Genomic DNA, 27766 nt, shown 5'->3' with positions numbered 1-27766 from the left:
TTACTTATAAGACCTAATACAATGTAAACGCTGTGTAAATAGTTGTTAGACCGTATTGTTTAGGGAATGATGACAAGAAAAAAAGTCTACACATGTTCAGTACAGACACAACTATTCTTTTTTTCTGCAACTATTTTCAATTCCTGGTTGATTGAATCCGTGGACATGGAACCCACAGATACAGAGGACTGACTATAGTTGTCTATACAAATACAGACAAATTTAAGTTTATAACATTTAAGAGAACTGTGAAGTAATAATAAAGAATGTATTATTACTCTATTTTGGCTTCTGGGTTGCAGAAGTATTCAAAACACATTAACTTAGCCTTACCTAGATATTTTATTTTATGTTATAAAATGGTAGGACTAAAAAAAGGAAGAAGAGGTGATTTGACTTATTTTGCATTCTCCTAATTAGAAAAAATTAGGACATTTTAATATTGATGTGACTGAATGCTGGATGTCGATATTATTAATACCAATCCTACCTTCTATGAAGAAATCAGTGGCATAAGATTCCTTAATATTTGATCTAACAATTGAATAGATTGCCAGTATGATGTCTACTTTCAATTTGGTCTGAGGAAATGAATGTTTTCTAGGCCATTTCTTGCCTTTAGCCTTGCCTGTGACATTTCTATGAAGGATGTTTTTTAACTGGATCCACTTGCTTGTTGTGTGTCCTGAAGGCTTAGCATCAACATTAAAAGCATACACACAAGGGTACGTTGAAGAGTTCAAAATGCATGTTTCTATGTTACTGTAGGACAGGAATGGAATCTGGTCATTAAACCTTAAGTAGGTATCATTTCATTGCAAAATGCAGTTCATTTTTAGGGCCTAGATCCTGCCAAACTAGAGAAGTACCAGTCAAAAAAACCCCATCAAAATCTAGAGCGGGACGGGACCTCATGATGTCATATTTTAGCCTTCTAGTTATTACTTGCTGTGAATGTTCAAGACTAGGTTTGTTACAATGAGTTCATAAGCTGACAGTGAACCTCTTTAAAAAAAATAGATACTAGAAACAAGCTTTATAGCATAAACTATATAAAAACCTATTTCAGAGGCACACCCTCTTTCAGATGGTTTGGATGCAGCCTCAGATATCTGTGTATTGAGATAAAACTTGGCAGGAGTAACTGTCAGATGCCTGAGTGAGGCAGCTCACTCGATCACCCTGGTTAATTTTAAAATTCATGTGTGTACACCTACACATATGGCATTAACTAAAATGCATTTTTCTTTCTGTCTTAGTAGGCTCAGGCTCCTATAACAAAATACAATACAATAGACTGGATGGCTTAAACAACAGACATTCATTTTCTCACGGTTCTGGAGGCTAGAAGTCCAAGATCAGGGGTGTCAGTATGATCTGAGTCTGCTGGGAATTCTCTTCCAGGCTTGCAGACGGCTGCCTGCTTGCTGTGTGCTCACATGGTCTTTTCTTGGTTCATGCACATGAAGAGAGGGAAGGATCTCCCTCTCTCTCTCTCCTCTTCTTACAAAGCCACCAATCTTACCGGATTAGGACCCCACCCTGAAGGTCTCATTTAATCTTAATTACCTCCTAAAAGCTCTATGTCCAAATATAGTCACTTAGGGCGTTAGCACTCCAACATAGGAATTTTGGAGGACACAATTCAGTCCATCATACTTTCAGTGAGGGTTATACGTTTGTACAACCACCTCAGTGATTCTTAAGCTCATTTTGCAGCTTATTAATGAAAGCCCTACGGCTTTCTTGGAACAGCTAGAAGTCTGAATGTTTCCGATGAAATTTCTGAGCCAGCAAACTGACACCTGGCGGTACAACCGCGTGGCGTGGCTCTGTGCTCCTGCCAGTAGTGAAACATATGGAAGATGTTTTCATTGTGTGTGCAGATTGTTTCTTTTGTCCAATTTCTGTAAAAATAAAATCAAGTAGCTCCAGCGAGTGAATACGATTCTAAGGGTAGCTTAAGCATTTCATTTGCGGCATTAGCTCTTTAAGCCTTAGGAACCACCACGTTGTAAATTTCCTGGCTGCCTCAATGCTCTAGGGAGTAACCTGATGTCAAGATGTGACACCTTGAGTTCTGCACCAAAGATGGTTGGCTGAGTGGTACCGTTGGGGGATGCTCATATTTTCAGCCACTGGATGAGCCTGCTGTCCTGTGGAGGGCAGTGATCTCACACTTAGTCTTTCTAGAACTCAAGGGAAGCCACCTCTCAGCTCTTTTTAGAATATGCAGCCATCGTTTTCCTTTTTGATGATGATACTGAAAATGAGATGACCGATGCTTGTTCTGTGGAAGGTATCAGAATAAAACCCTGGGGGCAACCCCACCGGGGGCTTTGTTAATATTGTCTAAAAGCCCCTAGGAGGAGCCTACACCTCTTTGCTAGATCCGCACTTGGACCCCACGTATTCAAGAGCTTCTCATAGGATTCTGTTTGTCCAACTTAGAAATCCCAAGCTGGGCTCTGCTCTTCCTTTACCAAGTACAGTGATGCACAAACCCAAGTCACCAGGGAGGGAAACACAAGGGAAGACGGACGAAAACTGTCAAACACTCCACCTTTCATAACAATTGGTCCCATCTCAATCTCAAATGAGTAACCCACAAAAGGCATGGCCACTATTAACATTCCAGAGGGATCCTGTAATATCTCGTTTGATTTTTGAGCACATTTCAAGTTGATGCTCTCTGACCCAACACTGCTAGAGCCACAGCCCCTTCCTCACCATGAATGTCATGAATGTGAGTGTGTCAGCGCAGGGCGGCAGAAGGCCAGTAAGTGACTGGACATGGGAAAGCAAAGTTTGTTCACCAATGAGCATTCCCCGACTCGGCCGAAGAGGTTCTGTTGGGCCTGCTTCTGTCGGTGCAGAAATGAGCAACTCTCCCCTGGCTGGGAGAGGCGGTGAGAGAGTCTGAGGATGTTCCTTTAAGTGGCATCCCGCTCAGTGGTCATTTCTAAAGTGTTGGATTCCGCATTCTTTATAACAAGCCACTAAAAACCCCTTTAAGATAAGTTATTCTCAAGGCCTCTCTCTTCTTTGGAAGATAATGACAGGAGACCAGAAAAGAGGGGGACTGCTAATGTGTTAACTACACTCTGATGAGGGAGAGAATTTTAGCTTTATTACGAGGGGGGAAAATAACACCAGGTTTCCTTCTAGAGTATCAAGCGTGGCGTGCACACCAGGCCATTAGGCACAGGCTCAGCCTCATCTTCGTGTTGAGCTGCGCCAGGAAAGCTATGAAGGAGGCATTTTCCGGGATAAAGGCAACAGCATTTCAGTCCTCATCGTTTCTGTTGGAGGGCAGAGGTGCTCTTCTCTCAGAAAGGAATTTGCAGGAGGACTGTGCCTCCCTCAGGGAGAGAGTAGAGCACCCAAGGCAGGGGGCAAACTCAGACTCCCTACGGTGAACAAATTATAATAAATGAAAAGGAATTTCTTCATGACCGCATACAGATGAAATACAGAATTGGGATATTTTAGTTTACGAGTTACATGCCCAGTAAGTCTCTGTGCTTCTCTCGAGCTTCCTGCTAATCCGATTCTGAGACAGAAGGACCAAACCCACACAGGTTGGCTCGGTCTCAGAATCTTTTCATGAGCAGGTAGTTCGAGTTGCCTTTTAAAGGGTTTCGGTGTGCATGAAGGGCTTGGAGACCAACTAGAATTTTAAAAGCGAACGTAGGGTGACCGTAACTATTGTGTTATGGAGCTCTTGATAAATAATTCTCATTCAGTCACCAAATCTAGTGCGTCACAGATTTTTCCACCTGGAGACCTCCCTGAAGCCTCACTCCCCTTCTCCCGGGTCCTCACACGCGTCACAAAAAGCTCAGTGTCCGGCTAGCCCGTGTTGCCATGGGAGGCCAGGGGAGAGAGGCGGGAGAGGCGGCAGGCTACTTGGGGACAGTGACCTCCTCACACTGAAAAGGACCAAACACTTCTCAAATGAGAAGTAATATTACTGTATATTCCTTTAAGTTCCCTTACACCCTGTTTATTTTTGAAAGTGCTCTCCATTAGAAAAACCACCCGATAGTATTTTCTTAAAGGTTAAACAAAATGGTTCTCTCACTTATACTCCCGTTGCAATGTTATATAATTGAATTTATATTGATTTACTGTACAATTTCTATATACCATACTCTTTAATATATTTCTATTTGTTGTCCTGTTTCACCTAAGGAACCCAGGGGTTTGATGTAGAATTATCTCTGCAGTCACTTCTAGAGTGGGACCTCATTTGAGAGCCTACTTAATTATGCCTGGATAATGACATCGAGCCTATGACTACACCCCTGGAGCAGACTAAATCCACAGGAGCAGCATTCTTTTCCCTCTTCTGAGGGCTTGAAAAATCCCAAAATGAAATAAGTAAACTATAGGTTGTTTATTTTTTTCCTACAAATACCATATGTAACAATTCTACCCCTCCTGTTAATTCATAAGAAATGTTGGAACACAAGCTTTGGTTCTTGTACATTCCTTGGAAATGGATTCTTCTGCAAAAATAAGTGTTTACAGAACTTGTTGGTGATTAGTTTCTGGTAAGTCATCACAAGAGTGAGTTGGGTGGCCGATAAGCCACAGCATGCAAGCTTGTAAAAGAGAGAGAGAACTTTCTAGGGCAACAGGAATGTCTCACATCTTAGCCACTCTCGCTCTGTATTTCCATACGCCAGGGATGGTCCCCCCAGCAGCTTAGTCTGGGAGAGGAAACACATGAACAACCAACTACAATAGAGTTTAAATAATCAAGTGCTAACAGTGGTAGCATAGAGGAGGGCATGATCAACTAACCCTGCAGGGGAGGATCAGGAAAGGAAAGGAAAGGGGGCCTGAAATTGTAGGAGGGGTCCTAGCTTTGCTGTAAGACAAATGTGGGTAGAATCCCGGCTCTACTAATTTATAACCATTTGCAAAAAAATGTTTGATAATGATTATGAATTCTCATTTTTGTGTGAGTTTGAACAAGTATGGGCAATTCTGTGCAATTCTATGATTTTTTTTAAATTACAAAAATTTTCAATTCTATAATAACATATAGAAAGTAATAAAACAACCACTTATTCATCCCTAGCTTTTTCAAATTTTAATATTTTGTTAGAATGGCTTTCGGTTTTTTTTTGAAAGAAAACATTACAGTGCTTTGAAGTTCCCCTGTGTTTTATTTTTTAATCACATTCTTCCACCCCTCCCTTCCTCCCTAGAGGTATCTACGATCCTGAGTTTGGTATTTATCATGCCTATGCCTATTTTCATACTTACAAAGCATGTATATATCCATAACTAATAATTATTTTATGTTTTAAATTTTATATAAAGGGGGTCATAATATCATTTTTGCTCAACATTGTTTTTGAGATTTATTCATAATAGTACATGAATCCATTCATTCATGTTTGCTATGATGTATTTCATTGTAAGAATATATACGACAGTTAATTTATGCATTCTCCTATTGATGAAAATTTAGGTTGTTTTCAAATTGATTTTTTTTTTGGAATTACAATATTACAATGGACATTCTTGATTCCATGGCTCCCTGTGCACATATTCAAAGTTTCATTAAGGCACATTCCTAGAAGTTGAATTGTTAGGTCATAAGATACAGGCATCTTCAACTTATTAGATATTGCCAAATCAAATTGGACTAATTTACATTCCCACCTATGGTAAATCAGGGTTGTTTTTTTTTTACCTATATTATTTGTATGCAATGGTATCTTATTTTAATTTGCATTTTTTGATTACTACTGGAGTTTAACATATTTTATGTTGGTTGGCCATTTTATTTTGTTTTCTATCATTTATTCAAAAATATTAATATTTTCTTTGGGTTGTTTGCTTCTTATTCATTTATTTTCATAGGATTCATTTCTTTTGCTACTTAATCTTTGGGGTTTAGGTACTGCAAATATCTTTTTCTAGTTGGCAACATGTCTTTTGTTTATGGTACTTTTACAATGAAAAATATTTAATTTTAATGTATTTATATTTATCAATCCTTTTTATGGTATGTGCTTTGATATAGTTTAAAGAAATGTCTCCCTACTCCAAGGGCATAAAGATATTTTTCTATATACTGTTTTCTAAAAATGTTAAAAGTTTGCTTTTTGTATTTATATCTTTAAGCAGTCTAACTTTTTGCATGTGATGTGAAGTAGGGTCTATATTTTTTTCTCATATAAATTGTTAATTGTTTTAGCTCCATTTAATAAACAATCAGTCCTCTCCACACTAATCTCCTATGCCCATTTATCTATCAAGTTTCCATATTACATTTGATTTGTGACTTTCTTCGGTTCCATTGTTTTATTTGGCTATCACTGTGCCAATGCCACATTGTCCAAATCAAAATGACGCTATAATGCATCTTGATATAAAGAAGATAAGACAGCAACCCGTCCCCAACCTGCTCCTCCTTCACCATATTCTTCTTCAAAATTGTCTTGGTGAGTCCTAGCCATTTTCTCTTCCATATATAATTGGCTTTTCAAGTTCTAAGAAAAATACTTTTTGTATTTTCATCCATGAGCAAAGGAGATCTCTCTATTTATTTGGGTCTTTGGGGGGAGTCTTTTGATTATTGATTTCAATTTAATTGCTTTGTGTCCAGTTCATATGTTTATCATAACATCAATTCTTTGCAGCTAACTTTTATAAACATTCCATGAATGCTTGGAAAAATGTAAATTCTCTAATTTTGGGCTTTAGGATTCTGTATTTTAAAATTAAGCTTGTTAATCATGTTTAATCTTCCACATCCTGACTGACTTTTTTTCTGCTTAATCTAAAGGTTACTGAGAGATGCATACTAAATTTCCCAAAGTTGTGTGGATTTGTTTATGTTTCCTTATGAGTCTGCCCATTTTCATTTAATATTTTTAGTCTTTCTAATAGCTACATACAAGTTAATGATTATAAAACATTCCTCTAGTCCTGGGTTGACAGCTGTTTTTTCTCAGTTTTTTGAAAATATTATTCCATTATTTTTGTACTGTAGTTTTTGCTAAAAAGTCTGCTAAATGTCTAATTGTTGTTCCTTTATAGGTAACATGCCTCTTCTCTTGATTGCTTTCAGATTTTCTCTTTGTTTTTGGTGTTCTACAGTTTAGCTACAATGTGTCTAAATGTGGAGTCTTATTTTGTTTATCCTACAAGGACTGGTTATGCTTCCTGAATCTATTAAATAAGATTTTTGTGTTTTTCATCAATTATGAAAAGATTTCAGGGTTTTTTTTTTTGTCAAATATTTTCTTTCTTCTCTTTAGTCCTTTTGTCTGGAACTGCTATCATGTACATTTAGAACACCCTTATTCTATCTTCCCTATTTATTAAACTCTCCATTGTTTCATCTCTCTTTTCCTCTCTGTGCTGTATTTTTGGTTGTTTTCTGAGATTTTTTACTTCACTATTCCCCTCTTCAGTTGGGTTTGATCTACCCTTTACCTGTCAGCTGAGTTTTTAATTCCAGCAATTCTATTTTTTATTTCTAGAACATCTCGATGTGATTGATTTTTTTCATATATTCCTGGTGTTTTTAAAAGTGCCCCGTTCATTATTCATGTTTTTAATTCCTTCCTGCATGTCTTTAATTATCTTGAATGTACTTTTTTATGGGCTCTGCCTGTTAGCTTCATTATTTGTAATTCTCTGGCTGTAATTCTTAGAGTGTGTGTGTGTGTGTGTGTGTGTGTGTGTGTGTGTACATACATGCATGCAAGTGATGGCCTTCACTAATAAATTATTTCTTCATGCATTTGACAATTTTGTTTTGTTGAGTTCATCTTCCCTCTCTCTCTGTGTGATAATTCTGTGTGGCCTACTTGAGAGTGTAACCTTTCCAGATGGTTTTGTCTTGCCATATGTCCCAATGGTATCACAGGCCTAGAGCCACTTTTTTTCCTTAACCTACTTATTATGAAAAATTTCAAGCATACCCACGTTGTATAAAGTACCTCTACCTTCTCTTCACCTAGCTTCAATAGTTATCAACTTCTGCTCAATCTTGTTTCATCTGTATGCTCCTATACTTCCTCCATACCCATACACCACATACTAGATTGTTTTGAAGTAAATCTCAGACTTTATATCATTTCATGCATAAATATTTTGCTATGTAAGTCAAAAGATGAAGACTAAAAAAAATCAAAATACCAATATTACGTCTAATAAATTAATTTCTTATTACAATCAAGCCAGTGTTCAAATATCCATGATTAACTCATGAATCTTCATGGTTTGTCAAAATCAGGATCCCAATAAGATATATACACTGCAACTGGTTCATATATTTCTTGTGCCTCCTTTACTCAAAGATTGCCCTTTTTTCTTTTCTATTCTCTTTCACTGTCTCCCTATCCTCCTTACAATTTGTTTGTTGAAATAAACAAGTTTTTTTTTTTTCCAGGATCACTTTCATGGTACTTTCTCATCTTAATAGCTCCCAGGATCATGCAAGTAGCAGAAAAAACTCAAACCTCCCACCCCTATCAGCTGAGACAAAAAAATTTTCTTGATGACTTCCAGTGCTAGCAGGATAATTATTTTCTAATCCTATAAAGGTGTAGCCATTTAAGGGGCCTACCTATATGCCATAGTCTTAGTTCCATCTCTTTACGGCACTGTTGGCCTGTGTGGCTGTTATAACCAAGAACTTTCTGATGCCAAGACTGGGCAGCTTTCTTACTGGACTCTTCTCCTTCCTTGCTTTGATTTTTGCCCTTGTCAATTTCTTTGATAATATTTTTCTTGCTAACTCTGATACTAATATAAAGGACATTTGCTACATTTTATCCAGCCTTTTAAAGTGTTGTATAGGGAGAGAACTTTCATATAATTTAGTCCTTAATATTATGCAGAAATAAAATCTCTTGATGCTTTCTAAAACTCTTCTTGGATCAACTTGAAAGTTTCTTAACCTCTCTGAGCCACAGTTTTCTATAAAATAGGGTAATATTATTTCTTTATTGCATTGTTTGGGGGAATAAATGAGCTTATGTATACAAAGTAAGTAATATATAAAAGATACCCTTTCTCAGTAGAGGAGATTTGTGAGCAGGGTTTGAAGAATGAATATGATGATTGAAGGAGGAGTACTACACTGGGTAGGTAAGGAAGGAAAAGGACGTTTTAGGTCAAAGATATAATTTGTATCTTATGACTGTTTTGATCTATAACCAACTTCATTGCTCCACAATTCTGTTGTTTGTGCTTATTCAGTCTTTTGAGGATGTAATTGCAAAAATTCCCAGTAGTTCCTATAAAACATGAATCTTCACCTAGATACACAAATCTATGTTGTAATACAAAAATGAAAAACCCAAACAAAAGGTATTCTCCTTGAAGGTCTCCATGATACTAGGACAGTCATATACTGGCACAGTTGTTGAATTTCCCTTCTCAGTTTTCTGTGAGTTAATGAAACACTTAGCTGTGAGATTCATTGGTTTTAAATGATGAGTTATTTGCAATCGTTTCAAGCAAGGTTTTCAGAAATTATGAATTGTAGCAACTTTGTGCTGGCACACCTCTTATATGTAGATCTTCCTAGCTATCCAGCCACACTTTGGCAGGAACATCAAGGAAAGCACACTATATCCACAGGATTTGGGAGATTCACACTCCTCTCATCCAGCTGCTGGTCACAAGTTCTAACTCATTTTTTACCAGCTGCATCAGGGTAGTTTTCTAATATCTTACAAAGCAACATATGAGATACAAGTGAACATCTGCAAAGCACCATGTGTATTGAGAAATAGGGCAGTCACTTAACCAAGCACATTTTTCTTCCCACTCTTTCTGTGCTTGTACAACAGATCTGGCTATACTATATAGCAATGCAAGTTACAATGCAACGTTGGTGGAAAAAAAATTCAAAAAAAATATATAAAATTCTGGTTATCAGATAGTTTAAAATCATGATAAAACCTACCACTTTGAATTAGAAAGGATGTGTCTAGCCACACTAAGGACTTCAGCCTGGTATGTGAGTGCTCCTTAATGCTCCATACTTCCTTGCCAACCAATCAGAGCTCTGATCACAACAGAGCAGGTGAAGCCACTCTCATTTCTGGCAATTGCATAAGCAATAATTTCCTTAAGAATTACTGCATAGATTCTTAAAAATTTTATTTTTACAATGTCTTTTCCAAAGAGATTTAGATTTAGCAAAGTTGTAGGTGAGGACAGGCCTACTTTTGTATTATTAATATAAGTTAATTAATTAGCACATAAATCATTTACTTTGGTTTCCTTTAAATACTCATATATGAAAAATACTTACATTTATAGGAATTCAGAGATAGACCTTCCAGATAACAACTCCTCAGGCAAAAGGACAATTATAAAGGGGGAGAAAAAGATTGAGTGGATGTAATAAATGGGCTAAATTTAGATGTAGTTGAACAAGTGTCTTTTCTCTTTAGATCATGAAAGGAAATACTTTTCTGTGATAGAATTTATCACCTACAATTGACTTTTCACTGAGAAATTTTGACTTAGATCTCCACCAGCTTCTTTTAAAAAATAATCTTGCAGGTCATCTTTGCAAAATCAATATTACAAATTGTTTCCCCCAACTCCCCGGAAAGATGTGGAAAAGCACAGATGAGGCCCTGTGTGTGTCAAAACCCAAACCCCTCGTGGGCAGGCAGAACTTAGTTCTTCCATAAATAGAGGATTTCTGCACTAGAGCATTCCATCGGCAACTTTTACTGTAATGAAAAAAAACAAAGAGTAAAATCAGTGATACTCTGGGGTTGTAGATTCCTAAGACAAATGAAAAGGCATTGAATGCCTTCTGGATAGATCATAGGCCAAATAAAACAGTTCTTTGCAAAACTTCCTAGATGTAAAAAGTTGTTCCTAGCTATCATTTTGCTCATAGTGGAAAAGAAGCTACTATTTTGAGCTTGGTTTGATAAAACCAAGAAAAAACATTTTTCCAAGATAATGATTAGTGCTCTGAGTATTAATGCTGGTCCACTAATATTCAGTGTTCCCCTCATCTTGATGGTAAATTCTACCATAAACCTTATGTTTGATTTTCAATCTTAATATGTACACCCTTATCACTTCTGAAATTTGCTATGAATATCTGTGCACTAAGTTTGGCTGAAACACTTGTGTTTTTTTTTAAGTAATATTAATTTTGCATCTGTTATGTCCAGAAACTATTTTTAATTGAACAGCATTTTTTTTTCAGAAATTAAAGGGTTGTCTTTGTAAAACCACAATAGTGTAATCAGAGAAAGATATAGAGCTCAACATGGTTACTAAGATTGGCATTTCCTGGGTAGTAGATAATAAATAGGTTGTGGTAGAAATAAAAAGATGCAGAAAAGGAAGATTTATAATAACTTTTAAAAAAGGAAGATTTATAATAACTTTTAGGTATTTGCAAACTATTTATGTCAACATTATTAGAAAGATTTTTGAAAAGTGGGTCTTTGCTATGAGAGCAAAAGTAGCCCAAGTTACTAAATAAATGGATTTACTTATTTATGCAACAAATATTTATTGACTACCTTGTATGTGCTAATGCATAGTAGACTGCATGGTATACGTAACTAAGACGCTATGTGTGTCATCAATTCTAAACATGCCTATGTTGATAATACATGTAGCAACCCTTACATATACTCTAATTTTGGTCTATTCTAATAAATTAATACTCAATACACTAATAAAAAGTGAGTCTAGTTGCAATGACAAGGATGATAGTAATCACTACTAGTTATTCTGTAGCTATATGGTAGGCATTAGACACCTTCTTTACATTAATCCTTGGATTAACTATCAAAAGGAGGCATTATTGTCTCCATTTTGTAGATACAGAAACTAAGGCTAAAAATAAATAACTCCATCCAAGATCATTTAGATAGCAGAATAATAGAGTCAAGATTCAAACTTTAAAGCTCACAAATTTTCCACTATGCAGCACTGTCTCCTTAATTATACTTATAGTTCTATACTTGACTTTAAAGGAACCATATAAGCAGTTATCACTTGTTGAATGTACTGTTACTTAATGTTTCATGCTTCTGAGAGTTATTTTCAGCTTTCTCACTTTATCTAATTAGGAGAAAGAGTATATTTCTGAGTTCTTTTATCTTGTTTTTACCTAAAATATAATTAAAAATAATAATAAATACAGGGAGGGGATACCCTTCATAATTCTATCATAGTTAAGTCCTATTTGATTAACATAAAAAATTTTGCCTTTAAAACATAATGCATTGTGAAAAACAAAACCAGCTGATTCAATGTCTATTACATTGTAAAAAGGACTCGGGATTTTGGTACGTGATCAGTTAGGCGGGAGCTGCTATTCTCTGCTCACTTGCACACCTGGCCTCGACCGGTCAAATGACATCACCCACGGCAGTTGATTTTCCTGACTTTCAGCAAAGTGGGGATTAAACTGTAAACTTCTAAAGAGCAAAGACCATATCTGCTGCTGCTTCTTCATACTCCCAGTCCCTATCACAATAAAGGCTGTCGAGCTAAAATCAGTTGGGGAGGGTTACCTAGGTTGGGGCAGCCATTGATAGCAAGATCTCAAAGATCATGTTGTGACCACTCTTACTCTATTCCCACAAATCAGGAAATAAGAACTGCAATTTCTCCTTTGCTCTCCCTTCTGCACCTTTATACTGATTCTGTAAGCTGATTGTAGAGATTCCCAACCATTAGTAAAGAGTAATGTCCCAAACTTAGCTATGAACCAATCCCACTTGGTAACCAAATGCTTCTGTCAAAGAAGGGACACAGAGGAGGCAGACAATGTGGTGGAGGTGCTCGAGTGTTTCCACTGGGCTTATGAAAGCTGACTGCACGCATCTCTTCCAGTTCTGCTCAATGACTTCCTACTTGTACCTTGAAATCAGCCATAGTAGAAGTATTTACACCATGGAAATTAGCAAAGGCTACAAATAGCCCTTCTCCAACGGGTTGTTAAAATTTACCATCACGCCACTGTAGAGGTGGTACAATTTTGGAAGTAATTGCTTTGCTTTGGGTTGGAGTGGCTGATTCTTGTCAACAGTAGCAGAATGCCACATCCCAGTACTTGATGAGTTAGAGATGCTCCCCAACCTCTGACCATATGCACTGTGGCTACAGACTCTGCAATGATGTCATATTTAAGTGTAATGAAGACATAGGGTTCCCCCCTCCCCATTTTAAGGACTCCTACAATAGCAAAGACTAAATTTCTTCGTGGGGAAATAATTGGAGCCAATACCTTTATTACCCAATAGTAATAAAAAAAAATCAGGTGCAATGAATGTATACCTAGCCTTTTACATTTCAGAAGCCTCAGTTTTCTCTCCCTTGTAAAATGCATTTTTGAGACAATTAAATGCAGGAATGTACGTAAAGTATTCAGCTCTGGGCTTAAAACTTTGTAAATGCCTATAAATAGTAGATATTATTATTATTACATTATTGCTTATAATAAACAATTCTCTATAGGAAATTCCACTAGTTAGTGTACTGTGCTGGACCCGTTTTGGTAAATCCCACACCAGGCATCAGCATTTGGGAGACTATGTCTATAGCTTAGACTGGTGGTTCTCAAGTGTGGCCCTGGGACCAGTAGCATCAGCATTACATGGGAATTTGTTAGAAATGCAGATTCTCAGTCCCCACCCTGACCTATTAGATCAGAAAGTCTGAGGATGGGACCGGTTTTTACCAAGCCCTTCAAGTGATGCTGAACCACGCTCTCAGAGTTTTTCTTACCATAAGGCAATGGCAATGAGACTCCAGTAAAAATGTTTAAGTCATGATAAAACATTCTCTCTAATCCCTCTGAAATCTTGATCCAATAAGCAACCTTTAATAGATCCTTAAAAAATGTTCTGTTTCATGTTATTTAATTTTCTGGTACATTATGTGTTAACAATCCTCCTGAGTGAGACTACATTCAATTGACAGACTGCAATATATTTATCACTTGTTGAAAATGCCTTCTAATATCTTTCCTTAGATTATATTAAATAGATGACAATCCATAGAAGCTCTCTTAAGAAATATCCAGAGAAACATTTACAGTTCTGCTACTTCTCTTGTTGATCAATTGATTGAGCAAACATGAGAAGAGAGTTCATCTTGGTACTAGATTGATCGAATTAAAGCACTTTAAATACGCAGGTGAAAGTTGATTAACTTACAGAAATAGAGTTGAATTTCAGGTACACAAATGAAGGGGGGGATGGAAGGAGAAGAGAAACATTGAAACGCATTTGACAGGGGAAGGTTGTATTCCCCAGACAACCCTGTCAAGCAGCTCTGTCAACAACAAAAAGAAGAAAACAAATAAATTGGAGGTTGTGTGAATGTCACAAGACCAGAATATAAATACGTATGACATGGAGACAGTAAATACCAATAATTCTCATTCTCACAAAATGTTTTAGGGCGGTACCTTCTAGCTGTGACAAAACGAGAAGGAAAAAAATAATAATATGTAGGTAAATCTCCAAGACACTGGGCCACCTTCTGCCTTTTATTCTCACCAACCCTCAAAAGGCAGCACTGCAGGGACAATAGGCCAGATCACAAAAGCAAAGGCAATGTGTGACAAGACGCAGCCACAGAAAAGGATTTAACATTCAGAGAACATTTCAACCCTGCTCAACTTTCTAACTCACAAGAGAGAGTGCAGCCTTCACTCTGTACAGACAACACATATCTTCAGACAGAATGTGAAATTTAGGACTTAGGTTTTCTCTCTCCACTAACCAAATCGTAGAAACACAAATCGAAAGATAGGTTAAAATAATGATTATTGTCTTTTTTTGTTTTTCTGTGAAAGATGTCACTTTAAGCTCTTCTTATCAACGTAATTATCCACCGGTGCATGGTCTAAATCTTGTTATGAGATGCTGGCTGCTCTGTTGCCCTCTCAGGACCAGTTTTCCCAGTGCCACCCGCTTCCCCTTTGGCCGTGTGCTCTGACGCCGCCCGTCTGCCTCAGGACTGGGTGTCTGGTCCAAGGAGAGCCGTCCTGAAAACCTTAACTGCCTTTTGCCTGTCCCGGGGCCTCACCTCACCATATCTCATGGGAGCTCCGGCCTGGACTCCAGGAACGTTGTTCCAGGTAGCCCGGCTGGTCTCGCTGCTCATTAACATGAGCCCCCCTTCCTTGCCTGGGAAGCCAGAACGCCGTGTCTTCCTGGCACGTCCTGCCAGCTCAGGAAACAAGACCCTTGGTCTGGCATGAGAAATCTGTTTTTCTTGCCATGGCCATAAAGCCTTCAGTTTTTAAGTATTCAATAACTACTACCCTTCTAAAACGTGCTTACACTCAACACCACCAACTCTCTGATAAAGAAATCTTGTTAGAAGGTGCAAAGCTATAGGTAAGAAAATGAAAGCAAACCCCCTCCCCTCCCAGAACCTATTGAGCCCTATCAGAAGGCCAAGAAATTAAAATATGTTGAATTAATCCAAGCTGTATAGCAAATACCCTACAAAAGGACCTAGACGTGAACCTTTCAAAAATCCAAAAGGACAGTTTCATAATTTTTAGGTATGACTGACGTACAACCAAAATTATAAGAAATATACGTGAGATGCTTTCTGTTCAAAAGTTTCAAAGGTTCTTCCTAACTGTGTGACTTCTTTGGCCCTTTTCTGCTTTCACTAGACTCTCTCTGGATGGGCCAGTGTTTCCATCACGTACGCTGATGACTGACACATCCCTGTCTCCAGCCCAGACCTGGTGCCCGACTCTAGACCCCTATGGCTGAGCTCTCAGTCCACGTGGGATCATCATCTCCACTCCCATTCTGCCCCTCCTCTTGTATCTTGTTTCTCCTTAAATGTCTACACCACCCACCTGGCAGCTCAAGTCCGGTAGGCAGCTGAGCACCTCCCGGACCCCTCTCTCTTGTTCAGCCCTTACATCTAACCCGTCCTTAGAGCCTCTGGATTCGGCTTCCTTACTGTCACTCAAACACACCGACTCTCCTTCCCCACTTCTACCTGAGCACAGGTGCTCATCAGTTCTCCACAGGAGAACAGTCTCCTAGCTGGTGTTCCTACCCCAAAGACTGCCCCCACGCAATCCATTCTTCATAGATGGAAGGACCATTCTAAAAGGCAAAGTTGATCAGACCCTTCCCTTGCTTAAAATGTCCTAGTTGAAATAAAAGTTCTTCCTTCATCTCTGCAAACACACCTTTTGCAGTTCCTGTCTTTCTCTGCGCTGGCCCTACAGGAATCCTTGAATGTTTATTCTGCATTTCTCCTCACGTTAGCCCCTGCCTGCTATTACTTTCTCTGCCCAGAATACCTTTCCTCACACCCTCTTCTAACTCATTTTTGTTTATCCTTCAAAACCTATCTTTCTCCAGGAAATTTCCCCACGTCTCCTTCAGGTAACCTACCCCTTCTGTGTATTCTTACAGCAGACATGGTTCTCGCCTTACATGATATTGTAGCTTTACTCTCCTTTCTTTTCCCACAGGACTGAGAGATCCTTGGAGGCTGGATAGTTCTTGGGATAAGGGACTATGTTTTTCACTTCTCATCTCCCAGGGTCACACAATAGCACACGGCCTGGCCATTGTGTGTCCTTAATAAACCTCTGTCCACTGAATAAGTGAAATGCTTTAGAATGAGATCATGTGTTCCTATGCAACTTCTTGCTGGAAACCAGGCTAAATAAAGGCTTTAAAGAAGTAGCTACTGCTGACCTGGGAAATTTTGCTCAAGGAGAGGCACCGAATCAGATTTTTAAAATGCTGGTCAGTTAGGCCTGATTATTGGAATGTATCTCTCGTAAAGACAAAAAGAAAAGTCTTGGTACTTGCCAACTTCAGCACAGCAGTCTCTAGGGACAAAGATAGTTCTGTGGGAGACAGCCTGACCTTGTGCACCTGCAGACAGAAACTCAGGCATGTGCTTAGGGATATAATAATCCCCATAGAAGCAGGTTTAGAAGCCTCAATTTGGTTTGTCGCCAATAAACAAAAAGGAAGTCTTTCTTCTATTGTTTCAAGTGCTGTAAGTTCTGAATGTGAAAATACATAGTAAACCCCTAGAGGCCTTATCAAACTTATACCCCAATTTAGTATTTTTTAAAAGTGAGCTTTAAAAAAGAACTTCATCCCTGACTTGGGAATGTCACCCACATTAGGGGCTACGCAAATAACTTCAGGCTTATTAGTGTGTCATCTGCCAGCCCTCTGCTAAAAAGCTGCCGCCCTAGGTCCTGTCTGCTTTGTTTTCTCTCCAGACCTCTCCAGTCCATGCCGTGCTCAATGTTTTAATGCTGTGTCCCTCCACTGCAAATGTTATCTGCTGCTATTAAACCATGCCGCCAGTCCTAATGATGGAAAACCCTGGAAACAGCCTGTACTAAGAGAAGGCTTGGCTTTTGGCTTCATGGTGCAGTAGAAATGCGAACAACTCTCAACTTGGGAACCGCTGAGGGCACGGGCAGCCTATTGATTGCGTAACCAAGGGAAGAACTGGATAGAAATATTACCTTAAAGTGCTATGTTGGCTTTGCAAACAGCTCTACCACCCTAACAGGCTTGCCTATGGTTTGAAGCTGGCCCTGGGGGAGGAATTATGAATATTACCAAACCAGTTGTTTAATGACCTGCTGGGTTACTCTTTATCAACCTTTCCAACATCTGTCTTTAGGAGAACTGTGCTTATCAGAAAATGAAATTCTGTTGCTTATGTTTTCTATCGAAAAGTATAGAACTTTATCAGCATTTTAAGCCTTCCAGAATTGAATGTGAATAGATATGCTTTGATTAGAAACTCTAAATCATAGTTTTAACGACTCCATTTTATGAAAAAGAAAATCCAGTTTGACTAACAAGTCAAGTATGTCTTCTCTCAAAGTCGCTGTTCCTCCAGGCAGCCTTCTTTCAGCCAGGCACGTCCACCCTCTTTCCATCACCGACTCTCAGAAACTTGAAGGTCTCTTTCTATTTCTCCCTCTGCAGTTTCCCCCGTCAGTCATGCTATAGCCAATGCATATAGATTCTGCCCTGACTACGCCTGTGCCCCCAGCTCTTTCTCTGAATTTGCCTGCCACCACTGGGCTCTGGCCCACCTGATATATTAATCTTGCTCAGATTAGTAAAAATAACATCCTGACATTCTCCCTGCCGACCACCCAACACCACTGCTCAATTTCCCAAAACCTGTCTCTAATCAGGTCATTCCCCCGCTCCAGCATTTTCAAGGGAGTGCCACTACTTACCAAATCAATCCCACATCCTCAGATTTCCATCCTTCCTTTTTTGCTCTGTATTTTGTTATTTCAACTATGGGTGCATATTTGCTATCATTTCTACAAATTCTTTGTGCAGTCCTACCCCTGCACTTTTATTAATGCTGATGCTTTTCACCTAGGCTACCTGGTTTGAATCCTGGTTCCATTATTTTATTGATACTAGCTTTGTGCCTCCACTTTCTCATTTACAATGTGAGGATCATAATAGCACCTACCTTACAGAGTTCTGTGACTGTTACAGGAGGAAATACACATAAAGCGCTTAGAAGAGTCCCAGCATATGCAAGTATTTAGCCGATGTTAATGATCATTAATATTATCCCTTTCAAGGACCATTTCAAATTCATCTCTTGAGTAAAGCCTTTTCTCTTGCCCAACTCAATGTAATTTCTTCCTCTTTTTGTTCTTCTCTGAAGAGCATTTGACACATAATACCCTGCCTTAGAATAGTGTATGCATTTATTTTGGCCTGTGCTGGACTATAAACTGATTAAGCTTGAGTAAACTTTATTTATCATCATATACTCTTAAGGAGCTTATATAGCACCTGGTACATCAAAAGGACTTAATAAGTAGTGGCTAAATGGAAATAAATCTATTTAACTATTGTAAAAACAGTATTCCACAAACTGAGAAAGAAAAACCACAGCACATAAAGATAAGTAAATAAAATGGACAGCTTGATCACATGGATGTCACTGGTGAAAGACACTAATGTTGATGTGATTCGCATGCACGACTTGCTGTGATAACATCCTTTCTTCCCTCTTCTCCATTGCAGGTCTGCTTAGTGGCCTATCTTGGCTTGTTTATGCTTTGTGTCTCGTATCAAGTTGACGAGCGGACATGTATCCAGTTTTGTATGAAAGTAAGTTGTGGTTTTTCTTTCTCTTTTATATTGCATAGAAAGAAATCCAAGTACAAAATAAAGGAGTGCCTTTTTAAGGGGCTGCATATCTGATCAGTCAAGAAATTGCATTTTTAGGCAGGCCAAAAAATGTTTTAAGAGGGCATTGATCCAGACCCCAAAGGTAATGCTGATTTTTTTTAAGTCTTAATTTCCATGAACTAGGTTGGCATGGTGGATATGAAGTGTGCCCTTCAATGTCCTTAAAAGGAATACTGAAAATTCATCAGTTCAAGAAAACATTTGGCCAGGGAAAAAGGTGTCTCTTTCAGCACCCACTTCCATATCTTGGGGGTTATTTGGAATATTTTAATAATGAAGCAATCTAAGTGTATTTCCTCTTGTAGGTGGGATCACTGAGACAGAAAAAGTACATTGGGTGCATCCAAATGATCTGTGCCAAGAGTCTCAGGGCAAAGAGGAGGGTGGTATATGCATGGTTTGGCAAGTGTGTGTCTTTTATTTGCATGTGTTTTTTTCTCTATTAGGGACAGTGCATTTGGTTGGAGCCAATTCAAGCACACAATATTTTCACTGCACAATAGAATCTACTCTAAAAGGAAACATAGACCACCCCTTCAGAGTTTAAGGACATAAACACTGAACTCAGCAATCACAGCCAGTAGAAATCAAATTCCCGCATTTTCTCTCTAACTATAGCAGAGAATAAAAAGCTTTCTGTTTGTTTTTTTTTTGGTCCACATTGTTTACTTTTCTTCTACAAGAAAACATATAAAAACTAGATATTCTTTTGTTCACTACAACAGGAAAACATAAAGCATAAGAGTAAGTTAATGATATTATTTGGAAATTACTAAGATAAAAAAATAAGATGTGTTGGAATTTCTAGTATAACTAAAGCTGTTGACATAAAACAGCAATGTGCTGATTTTTAAAAATCATGCTATAAAAAGTAATTAGTGGAATAAAAAATTTACATTATATTAATTAATGAAAAAAAGCTGGTTACACAAAGTGTATGATGTGATCCTAGAGAGAAAAAAAATTTTTAATGTATTTAGAAAAGTTATCTGTGAATGGTGGGATTCTATGGGCATTTTGTGGTTTTTCTATAATTTAGAAATGTTCTCCAATAGTTAGACATAATTTTAATTGAAAAATCAATAGATGCTATTTTTAAAAATTGATAAAGTTAGAATTTTGGTGGATATGCCTCCATGTGGGAATCGTACTTTTTCTATCTGAGGATTTTCCTTAAAAGGTCAGATAGGGTAGACATCAGTTCATGTTTGTTTTTTTGGTAGAGGTCTGACTAAACAGCAAGGCCTGGTGATTAGGGGGTGGGGAAAGCCAGAAAGCCTAGTAAGAAATGGCCTGTTAAATTATATGAACTTCATCCAGTAGGTGAAAAAGAACCTAAACCAGGTTTTCATCAATTTATGTCAAATGCCCTCATCGCTCCCACTCATGATCTCAGAAAACAGCAGAGGCAAAAGTATCAGTTTCACAGAGGCCCCCAAAGCCACACCTCAAAACTGCACCTTAGTTAAAATAAGGAGCAAGAGGAAAGAAGAAAGAAAAATCAAGTCGCTGCCAATGTCAGCCAGGTTGAGAATTCCCCACTAGGAAGATCTCATTAGCTACCATGCCCGCCCCCCCCCCCCCCCCCCCCCCGTCTGTGACAGACATTGACAAATACTGAGGCACTTTTCTCTGACCTTTAGTGATGCCTGCTGCCAGCTCTCTAAGGTTGCACTCTAGATTATCACCAGGTGGAAAGCGAGCTTAAAGCCAATCTCCAGGTTTTCCAGTGACACAACAGGGTACAGCTGACTTCCCTCATGCTTCTCACCCCATTTGGGGGAGGGGACATGAAATGCACCTTCCTAAGGGGTTTCTCCTCTGCATAGCTGCATTTTAGTGCCCCATATTGGCACCCTGGCCTAAGCTTTGTATGGAGGATTTGCTTCCTCCTGTTGAATGACCAGATACCAGGGCAAGCAATCAGGCCTTAATGACAGTCTCACTGTGATCTGCACGGGCACACACTGCCTTCTTAGAGACAACAGCCACAGGCTCTCCTCCTTTCATGCAAGCTGGAACAGTCCCCAACACAGGCCCCCTGGCAGGCCCCCGAGGCCACGGGCGCGTCCCTTCTGTCTCCCGGGCTCGGCCGCGGGGCGCGCCTCCTGCCTTTCCTCGTGGCCCGGCTTGCTCGGCGCTCACCTGGAGGCTCAGAAACGTGTCGGGGTCATGTGCTTGCGGGAACATTCCGGGCACATTCCCTCCCGCCCACATGCAGGGGCCCCCCGGGGCAGCTGCGGCAAGCCTCCTCCGAGCGGCGCGCTGCACAGGGGCCCTTACCATCCAGGCCACCGGGGAAGGTAATTAAATCGAAGCGCAGCCACCCTCCTCCCGAAGCCACCGAACGTGAAAGCCGCAGCCGGGTACCAATTAGAGGCAGCGAGCGGGGACGCGCCTGGGCGCTGCGGTTACATAAGCGCCCGGGGCCCCCGCGCCCCCGCCCCGGCGGAGCGCCAGACTAACGGGCTGGCACCCGCGCGACACATGCCACCCGCGCGACAGTGCCTCCCGCGCCGGCGTGTATCGAGATATATTCGCTCGGACTCCCAAGGTCATCGTAAACACTCTCGCTGATGGTTTATTCGTGCTGTGTCGGGAAAGCAAGCCACTTGATTTTAAATTACAGATTCTAACCCAGAAGCTTGTTGCTGTCAGATGAGTTAAAAGCCGTGGAGGAAAAATGCTACAGCGCTGCAGAGGTAGCCCACAGGCTTTGGGGGATTAAGGATATATTTATGTCTTAAAATGGATAAGAGACTTGATTCCGTGGCTCCCTCTGGTTTCCTTGGCCTGATGTTTTCTCCGACTGGAAGAAGCCCAGTCATTGTGTGTGCAAGATGTGCACGGATGTAAATGTATTCATAGTAAAAGAAGCCAAGAGGCATAGTTTCTCTCTGTGCTCTTGCCGGCTTCTAGCATATTTAAGCGCTCAATTAAAATTGAGCAACCACTGTGTTTGTGTAAATGTTTACATCCTTCCTACAAGCCAGCTATGCATTGTTACTCCCACATGACAGAAAACAAGACAAAGCTAGTAGAGCTGATATCCTGAGTCCCGAGACCTGGCACCTCTTCCCATCTCTACTAATTTATTTATTTCACAAATACTTAAATAGTGCTACTATGTGTACCACTGTTCTAAACTCTTTACAGATATCACGTCTTTTGATCCTTATAATGATCCTGTGAAGTAGGTGCTGTTATGATCATCATGCCAAGTTTACAAATGAAGAAATACAGGTGCACAGACATTGATTAATTTCCCCGGGGACTACAGCTAGTGAGGACAGAACCAAGATTCCAGCCCAGGCAATCTGGCTCCCTGGTTTATGCTCTTAATCACCACCCAGTACTGCTGTGCACTTGTTAAATGGTCTTGGGCAAATCTTTTATCTCTGAGCCAAAAAGTCATCTTTTAAAAATAGGCAAAATTCCCATTTTCAGCAAATAGATTTTTATGACTATCATGAGAGAATAAAATATTTTGCAACTATTTGGATTATTTGCAGATTGAGAATGAGGGATTATTGTCATTGCTTCAAGATATTGCCTCAGTGAATGTTACAGAGATCTGCTATCTAAGGTTTGCATGTGTGTTGGAGTTATGAGGGTTAATACAAGACCTCACCCTCCCACCCCCACTTCCATCCATTGATGGCAGTAAAACATGTAGAGAAAACTCTTATTGGGGCCATTCTGCTAAGTAGATGACTACCAGTTAGGAAATGATCATTTTAACTTGGGCCTTCACTGCTGGCTAGAAGATATACCAGTGTTCCCAGAGCAAATAGTTTCCAGTTCTCTGCCGGCTGCACAGGAAATGCAGATACAAGAGGCGTATACACACAGCACAGCTCTTGGCACCAAGAATTGAAGTCAGTCATCAAGCCTGAATATTTCAGAACAACCCAGAATAGTTCAAATATTTTGCCCCATTAGCCCCACAAAATAAAACCATATTTTTTAGCCTAAGCAATCCCATTTTTGCATAAACTATAGTCATTGAAAACACTAGGGACAGGATGAAGGCGGTACTTTCTATATTACAAACTACATATTTCCATTTAAAATTGTATAATGGTGCCACTTTGTATTTATCTGGTTCCCTTCCTCCAAGGAACACTAAACAGGATGAGTGTACCCCTTGTTATGTCCCTGAGATATGAGATGTTTCTATAAACTGTTTCATAGATGAAGATACTTGGGTTATATCTGACAACTCTTCAAATGATTTGAAAATGAAAAATAGTGTATGTGTTTAAGATATCTTTGGTGAGAAGATCTAAAGAATCCATGCACTCCTTGGTTAAGACATATTAAGATGTATTCAGACAAAAATGGCTTTAACCAGTTCCAATCTCTTCCAATGACCTCAGATATATGGTCAAGCATTATGTGGTCTCTGATGGATTCCCTTACAGGAAAACCAGATACATGCTTGGGGAACCAGCAACCACTATGCACACAGGTGTGCACATATACACACACGCTCCATTCAAGAAAGAGAAAAAATAAAATTTTAAGTACGATATTCCATATTTAAGACTTGAAAACACTTGAAATTGTCACTGTGTGCAAAATCATTGTGTGGAAGATCACTTATTTGGAGGACTTTCCTACAGATATTTTATAGTTTCACCTATGTTTTTATTTTGAATTATATATAATTGGAGGTGGGAGGAGAACATAATCTTTTCAGAGATACTCTAATTTGAACCTGGAAATGACTGGAATCTTACTTTGGGAAGTTCTCATTCATCAGAATTGTTCCCTGTAAAGAGCAACTTTTGACTGTGGTGCTGTAAATCTTGTACTAAGAACGACATACACCAGTCCCAAAAGCTGGGGACTCTGATCTTACCTAGAACCTCAACACGTAGGTCATTAAGAGAAATATTTCCAATAGGTGTCCGATCACGAAAACATTTCTTGTTCTGTAAAACAAATTTTATTGTGGCCATGCCACTGAATATTTCAGATGTAAGCGAAATGACTGAATTGTTCAGAGATTCCACAGTTCTTTAGCAGCAGAGTGAGAGCTTTAACCAGACCTTTCCAGTCCCGAGGCTAACATGGAAGTCAACAGGATTCAAAACTTTGGTGGCCAAGGAACCATTTGGAGCTTATTTTGATGCTCAGGAACTACGCAGTTATAGTTGGACTTGGGATAAGATTCATAGGTGATGAAGCTGACATCATGTCTCTTGCCTTCTGGGGCCATAATTTTTTTTTTTCTCTCAGCCACCTCTTGGTGGGGACTCTGGCATTCATGGACACAGTTTGGCAAACACTACATTGAACATAGTCTTTTAAAAAATTATTATTAACGTGTGTTGTTAGTTTACCAATCATTGCTAATTTTGGCCAATGCGATGTTGACATTACAGAAATCTGTTCTTTACTTCCTAGTCTTGTTTCAGTCTTAATATCAGCAGTTCTTAAGGTCAAAATAAGCACAATGTGCCATCCAGGAATGGCTAGCTCGCTTGGGATCGCCACATTGCGACATAAACATCCCACAGTCAGGCTAATATGGTTGTCACAATTCACAAAAAGGGCTCAACATCTGGATGGCAAATGAAAATGTGAGCAGGGTTTAAGGATTGCTCACTGATAAATAAACAGGGAGCTATTTGCATGTCTTGGGCACTGTGTTTCTTAGGAGAGACAGCCCCTCTACCAGGGAATTTCTGGAAGAGAAGAAAAAGAACAGTTTTGACTCATTAGCTTTGCAAATAGTCATCCAGTGTTCTTTGTAACCAGAAAGGTTTTCTTGTGCTTTCTTGCAGCTGTCGTACTTCCTGCTGAGTGCCCTGGGCCTGACGGTCTGTGTGCTGGCCGTGGCCTTTGCCGCCCACCACTACTCGCAGCTCACACAGTTTACCTGTGAGACCGCGCTCGACTCCTGCCAGTGCAAACTGGCCTCCTCCTCCGAGCCGCTCAGCAGGACCTTTGTGTACCGGGATGTGACTGACTGTACCAGCGTCACTGGCACTTTCAAACTGTTCTTACTCATCCAGATGATTCTTAACTTGGTCTGTGGCCTTGTGTGCTTGTTGGCCTGCTTTGTGATGTGGAAACATAGGTACCAGGTGTTTTATGTGGGTGTCAGGATGCGCTCCCTCACAACTTCCGAAAGTCAGCAGCAGAAGGCCTAACCTTCTTGCTCAAAGTTGGGAGAGAAAACAGCACGCTCATTAGCTGAGGTTGAAAAAAAAAAATTTTTTTTTTTTTAAACAAAGAAAGGAATAAAAACCTTTTGACAGTATATAATATTCACTGTTCAAAATGAATATTTTTATATTTTTCAGGAAACAAAAGAGCATTTCTTTAGGTTTCTATCGTATTTTTGAACATTCTTATGAAAAAAAACAAGACCCAAATTGATTTTGGGATATTAAAAGTTAAAAGAACACTGAAAAGGGAAAGAATGGCATAGATCTATCTTTACAGTCTGGAGTTTATTCGTATTACTCATTTTATCCATTACTTTACATAATCTTCTTTCCTGTTAGTCTAGTTCGATGATGGGACTTGTGAATTTCAGGCCCACTTGTTAAATTTTGTGGGGTCCACCTCTGATGCCACCTCCCGCCCTGGGCCTCACTGTGCCTTGGAGAAAGGCAGGAGGTGGGGGAAGAGCTGATTATCCAGGTTGGATCTCTTTATTTTCCCTAGCAGAGATGTCTTCAAGGCATGAAATAGCGTAAAGGAGCAGGGTAGAAAAGGGAGCGACTTTGCAAAAGGCTGAGTAATTATAAACACCTGGGTTGGGGCGGCGGCCTCTTCTTCGGCTCCTTAGTTGGGCTGTGTGAGCAGATCACTTGCTAACTGCTTTGGATGACTGTCTGCTTTTTAATAATTGAAAGGTGGTAGTAGTTGTGTTCTTAATGATGTAGAAGGTTTAAAAATAATTACATTATGCTTCTATTCTATCGTCTAAAACAAATCATTAAAACTAATTTCTAGCTAATTGTTAATTATAATTATGCTCAGAAGTCTATTTAATGAGCTCTGACTCTACTTATGCAGCACTGTTGGTGTTAAGAGAAATTACTCTCACAAGAGAAGAGGCATAAAGATTTTTTTTTTCTTCTGACAGCCACGCACCACAAGGAAAAAAAAAACTTTTTTACATTAATAGCTCAGGTTAAAAACACTCATATAAACAAAAACAGGAGCATTTGTAATAGGAAATGTTGATACAAATAGCACATTTGTGATATGTTGAAAAGTATCACAACCAAGTACGTTTGAGGAAGACTGGGTAATGCCGATGTGCTCCATTCACAAAACTGTATTATCACTTTTGATAATCCTATTATTGGTTTGTATGCACAGAACCTGTATATAATGTTTTGAAGTTCTTATTCGAGCAGTATGTCCATTGACTTGGACTGTAGTTTTAGTTTTGTTTTGTTTTTAAGTGACTGTAACTTAAAGCACAAGTCCCCTGTGGGGGGAAACTTCTCTCTGTTATTATTACATTCTGAGCTATCTCAGTGTATTAAGGAAGGAGCTCAAAATGGAAATTCATGCAACATAAATGTTATCAAGAACTTTCTCTATTAGCATGCTCTCTGTTGAAAGCACGAATTCAAGATAAAAATTGAGCTCAATTTGCCTCTCTACGTTGCCTATTGATATACCTCACTAATCATGAAATTCTACCCTAAAAGAAAAACATTTTCTTGTTTGCTGTAGAAGAAAGATGAATAATTCCATTGACTGTGATAATGGTGTCAATTTCCACATAATATAAATGTCTACGTAAAAATGAAAATGTTAAGTCAGTAAGCTCGAGGATTGTAAATATCTTTTATGTCCTCCAGATAAAACACCTTTTTATGTTTTGACCTGCTTTACAAATGGCCTTCCTACCCATTAGCTCAGGCCAACAAGGCACATGGGAGAGGCCAGTGACAAGTCTCTGGAGCAGAATTGATCACACACAAAAATTACGTCAACAGAATACCAAGCATCCTGATGATGACCTGAAAAATAGTTTGTGCCCTGTTAAAAATATCCTAATGACTGAATCAATTTGATTTTTGATAGGGTTTCCTATAGAAAGAAGAAAATTACTAAGAATCTGGAATTTGTAGCCTCTCCTTTAAAGAGTAAGAAAGTAGCGCTTTGATGCTAGTTACCCTGAATCAGGCACTACTAGAAGCACATCCTGAATATCTTTAACAATTTTTTATAGCCTACACTACAGGTTTTTATATTAAAAAAAAATAACGTTCTCCACATCACTCAGGTGCTCTATACTTTATAAGTGATTCATAGGATATTTCAAATGGTAGACTAGCTTATGTGCTTCCTTTTTTAAAAAATAATGCAACCAATAAGAGCTGATGTGGTAATAAGCTTTATAATAGCATAATAGTCATGATATATATATATAAATACACACACACGCACACACACACACAAAATGGGGATTTTAGTATTGTGTGATCAAATCATTCTTAAATCCCCAAAGAGAGAAAAAAATGTCATAAGTGAATAGAAGGAACAAAACAAGAAAGAAAGAA

The 27766-nt window shown here is 39.1% G+C and overlaps 1 protein-coding gene across 1 annotated transcript in view; it reads left to right on the top strand.

Moving 5' to 3' along the window:
- SSPN (sarcospan) overlaps positions 1 to 25454 on the top strand; it is a 31687-nt gene extending 6233 nt beyond the window's left edge. The window contains exons 2-3 of the mRNA XM_045554172.1: positions 19059 to 19145; positions 25019 to 25454. Coding sequence (XP_045410128.1) covers positions 19059 to 19145; positions 25019 to 25387 — 456 coding nt within the window. The 3' untranslated portion in view covers positions 25388 to 25454. The remainder of the gene's footprint in view (positions 1 to 19058; positions 19146 to 25018) is intronic.
- Positions 25455 to 27766: the final 2312 nt, after the last annotated feature.

Source organism: Lemur catta, chromosome 6 (assembly GCF_020740605.2).
Source record: "Lemur catta isolate mLemCat1 chromosome 6, mLemCat1.pri, whole genome shotgun sequence".
NCBI classification, from domain to species: Eukaryota; Metazoa; Chordata; class Mammalia; order Primates; family Lemuridae; genus Lemur; species Lemur catta.
The sequence above is the reverse complement of the archived record's forward strand: the minus strand, read 5'-3'. Positions and strand labels throughout refer to the sequence as shown.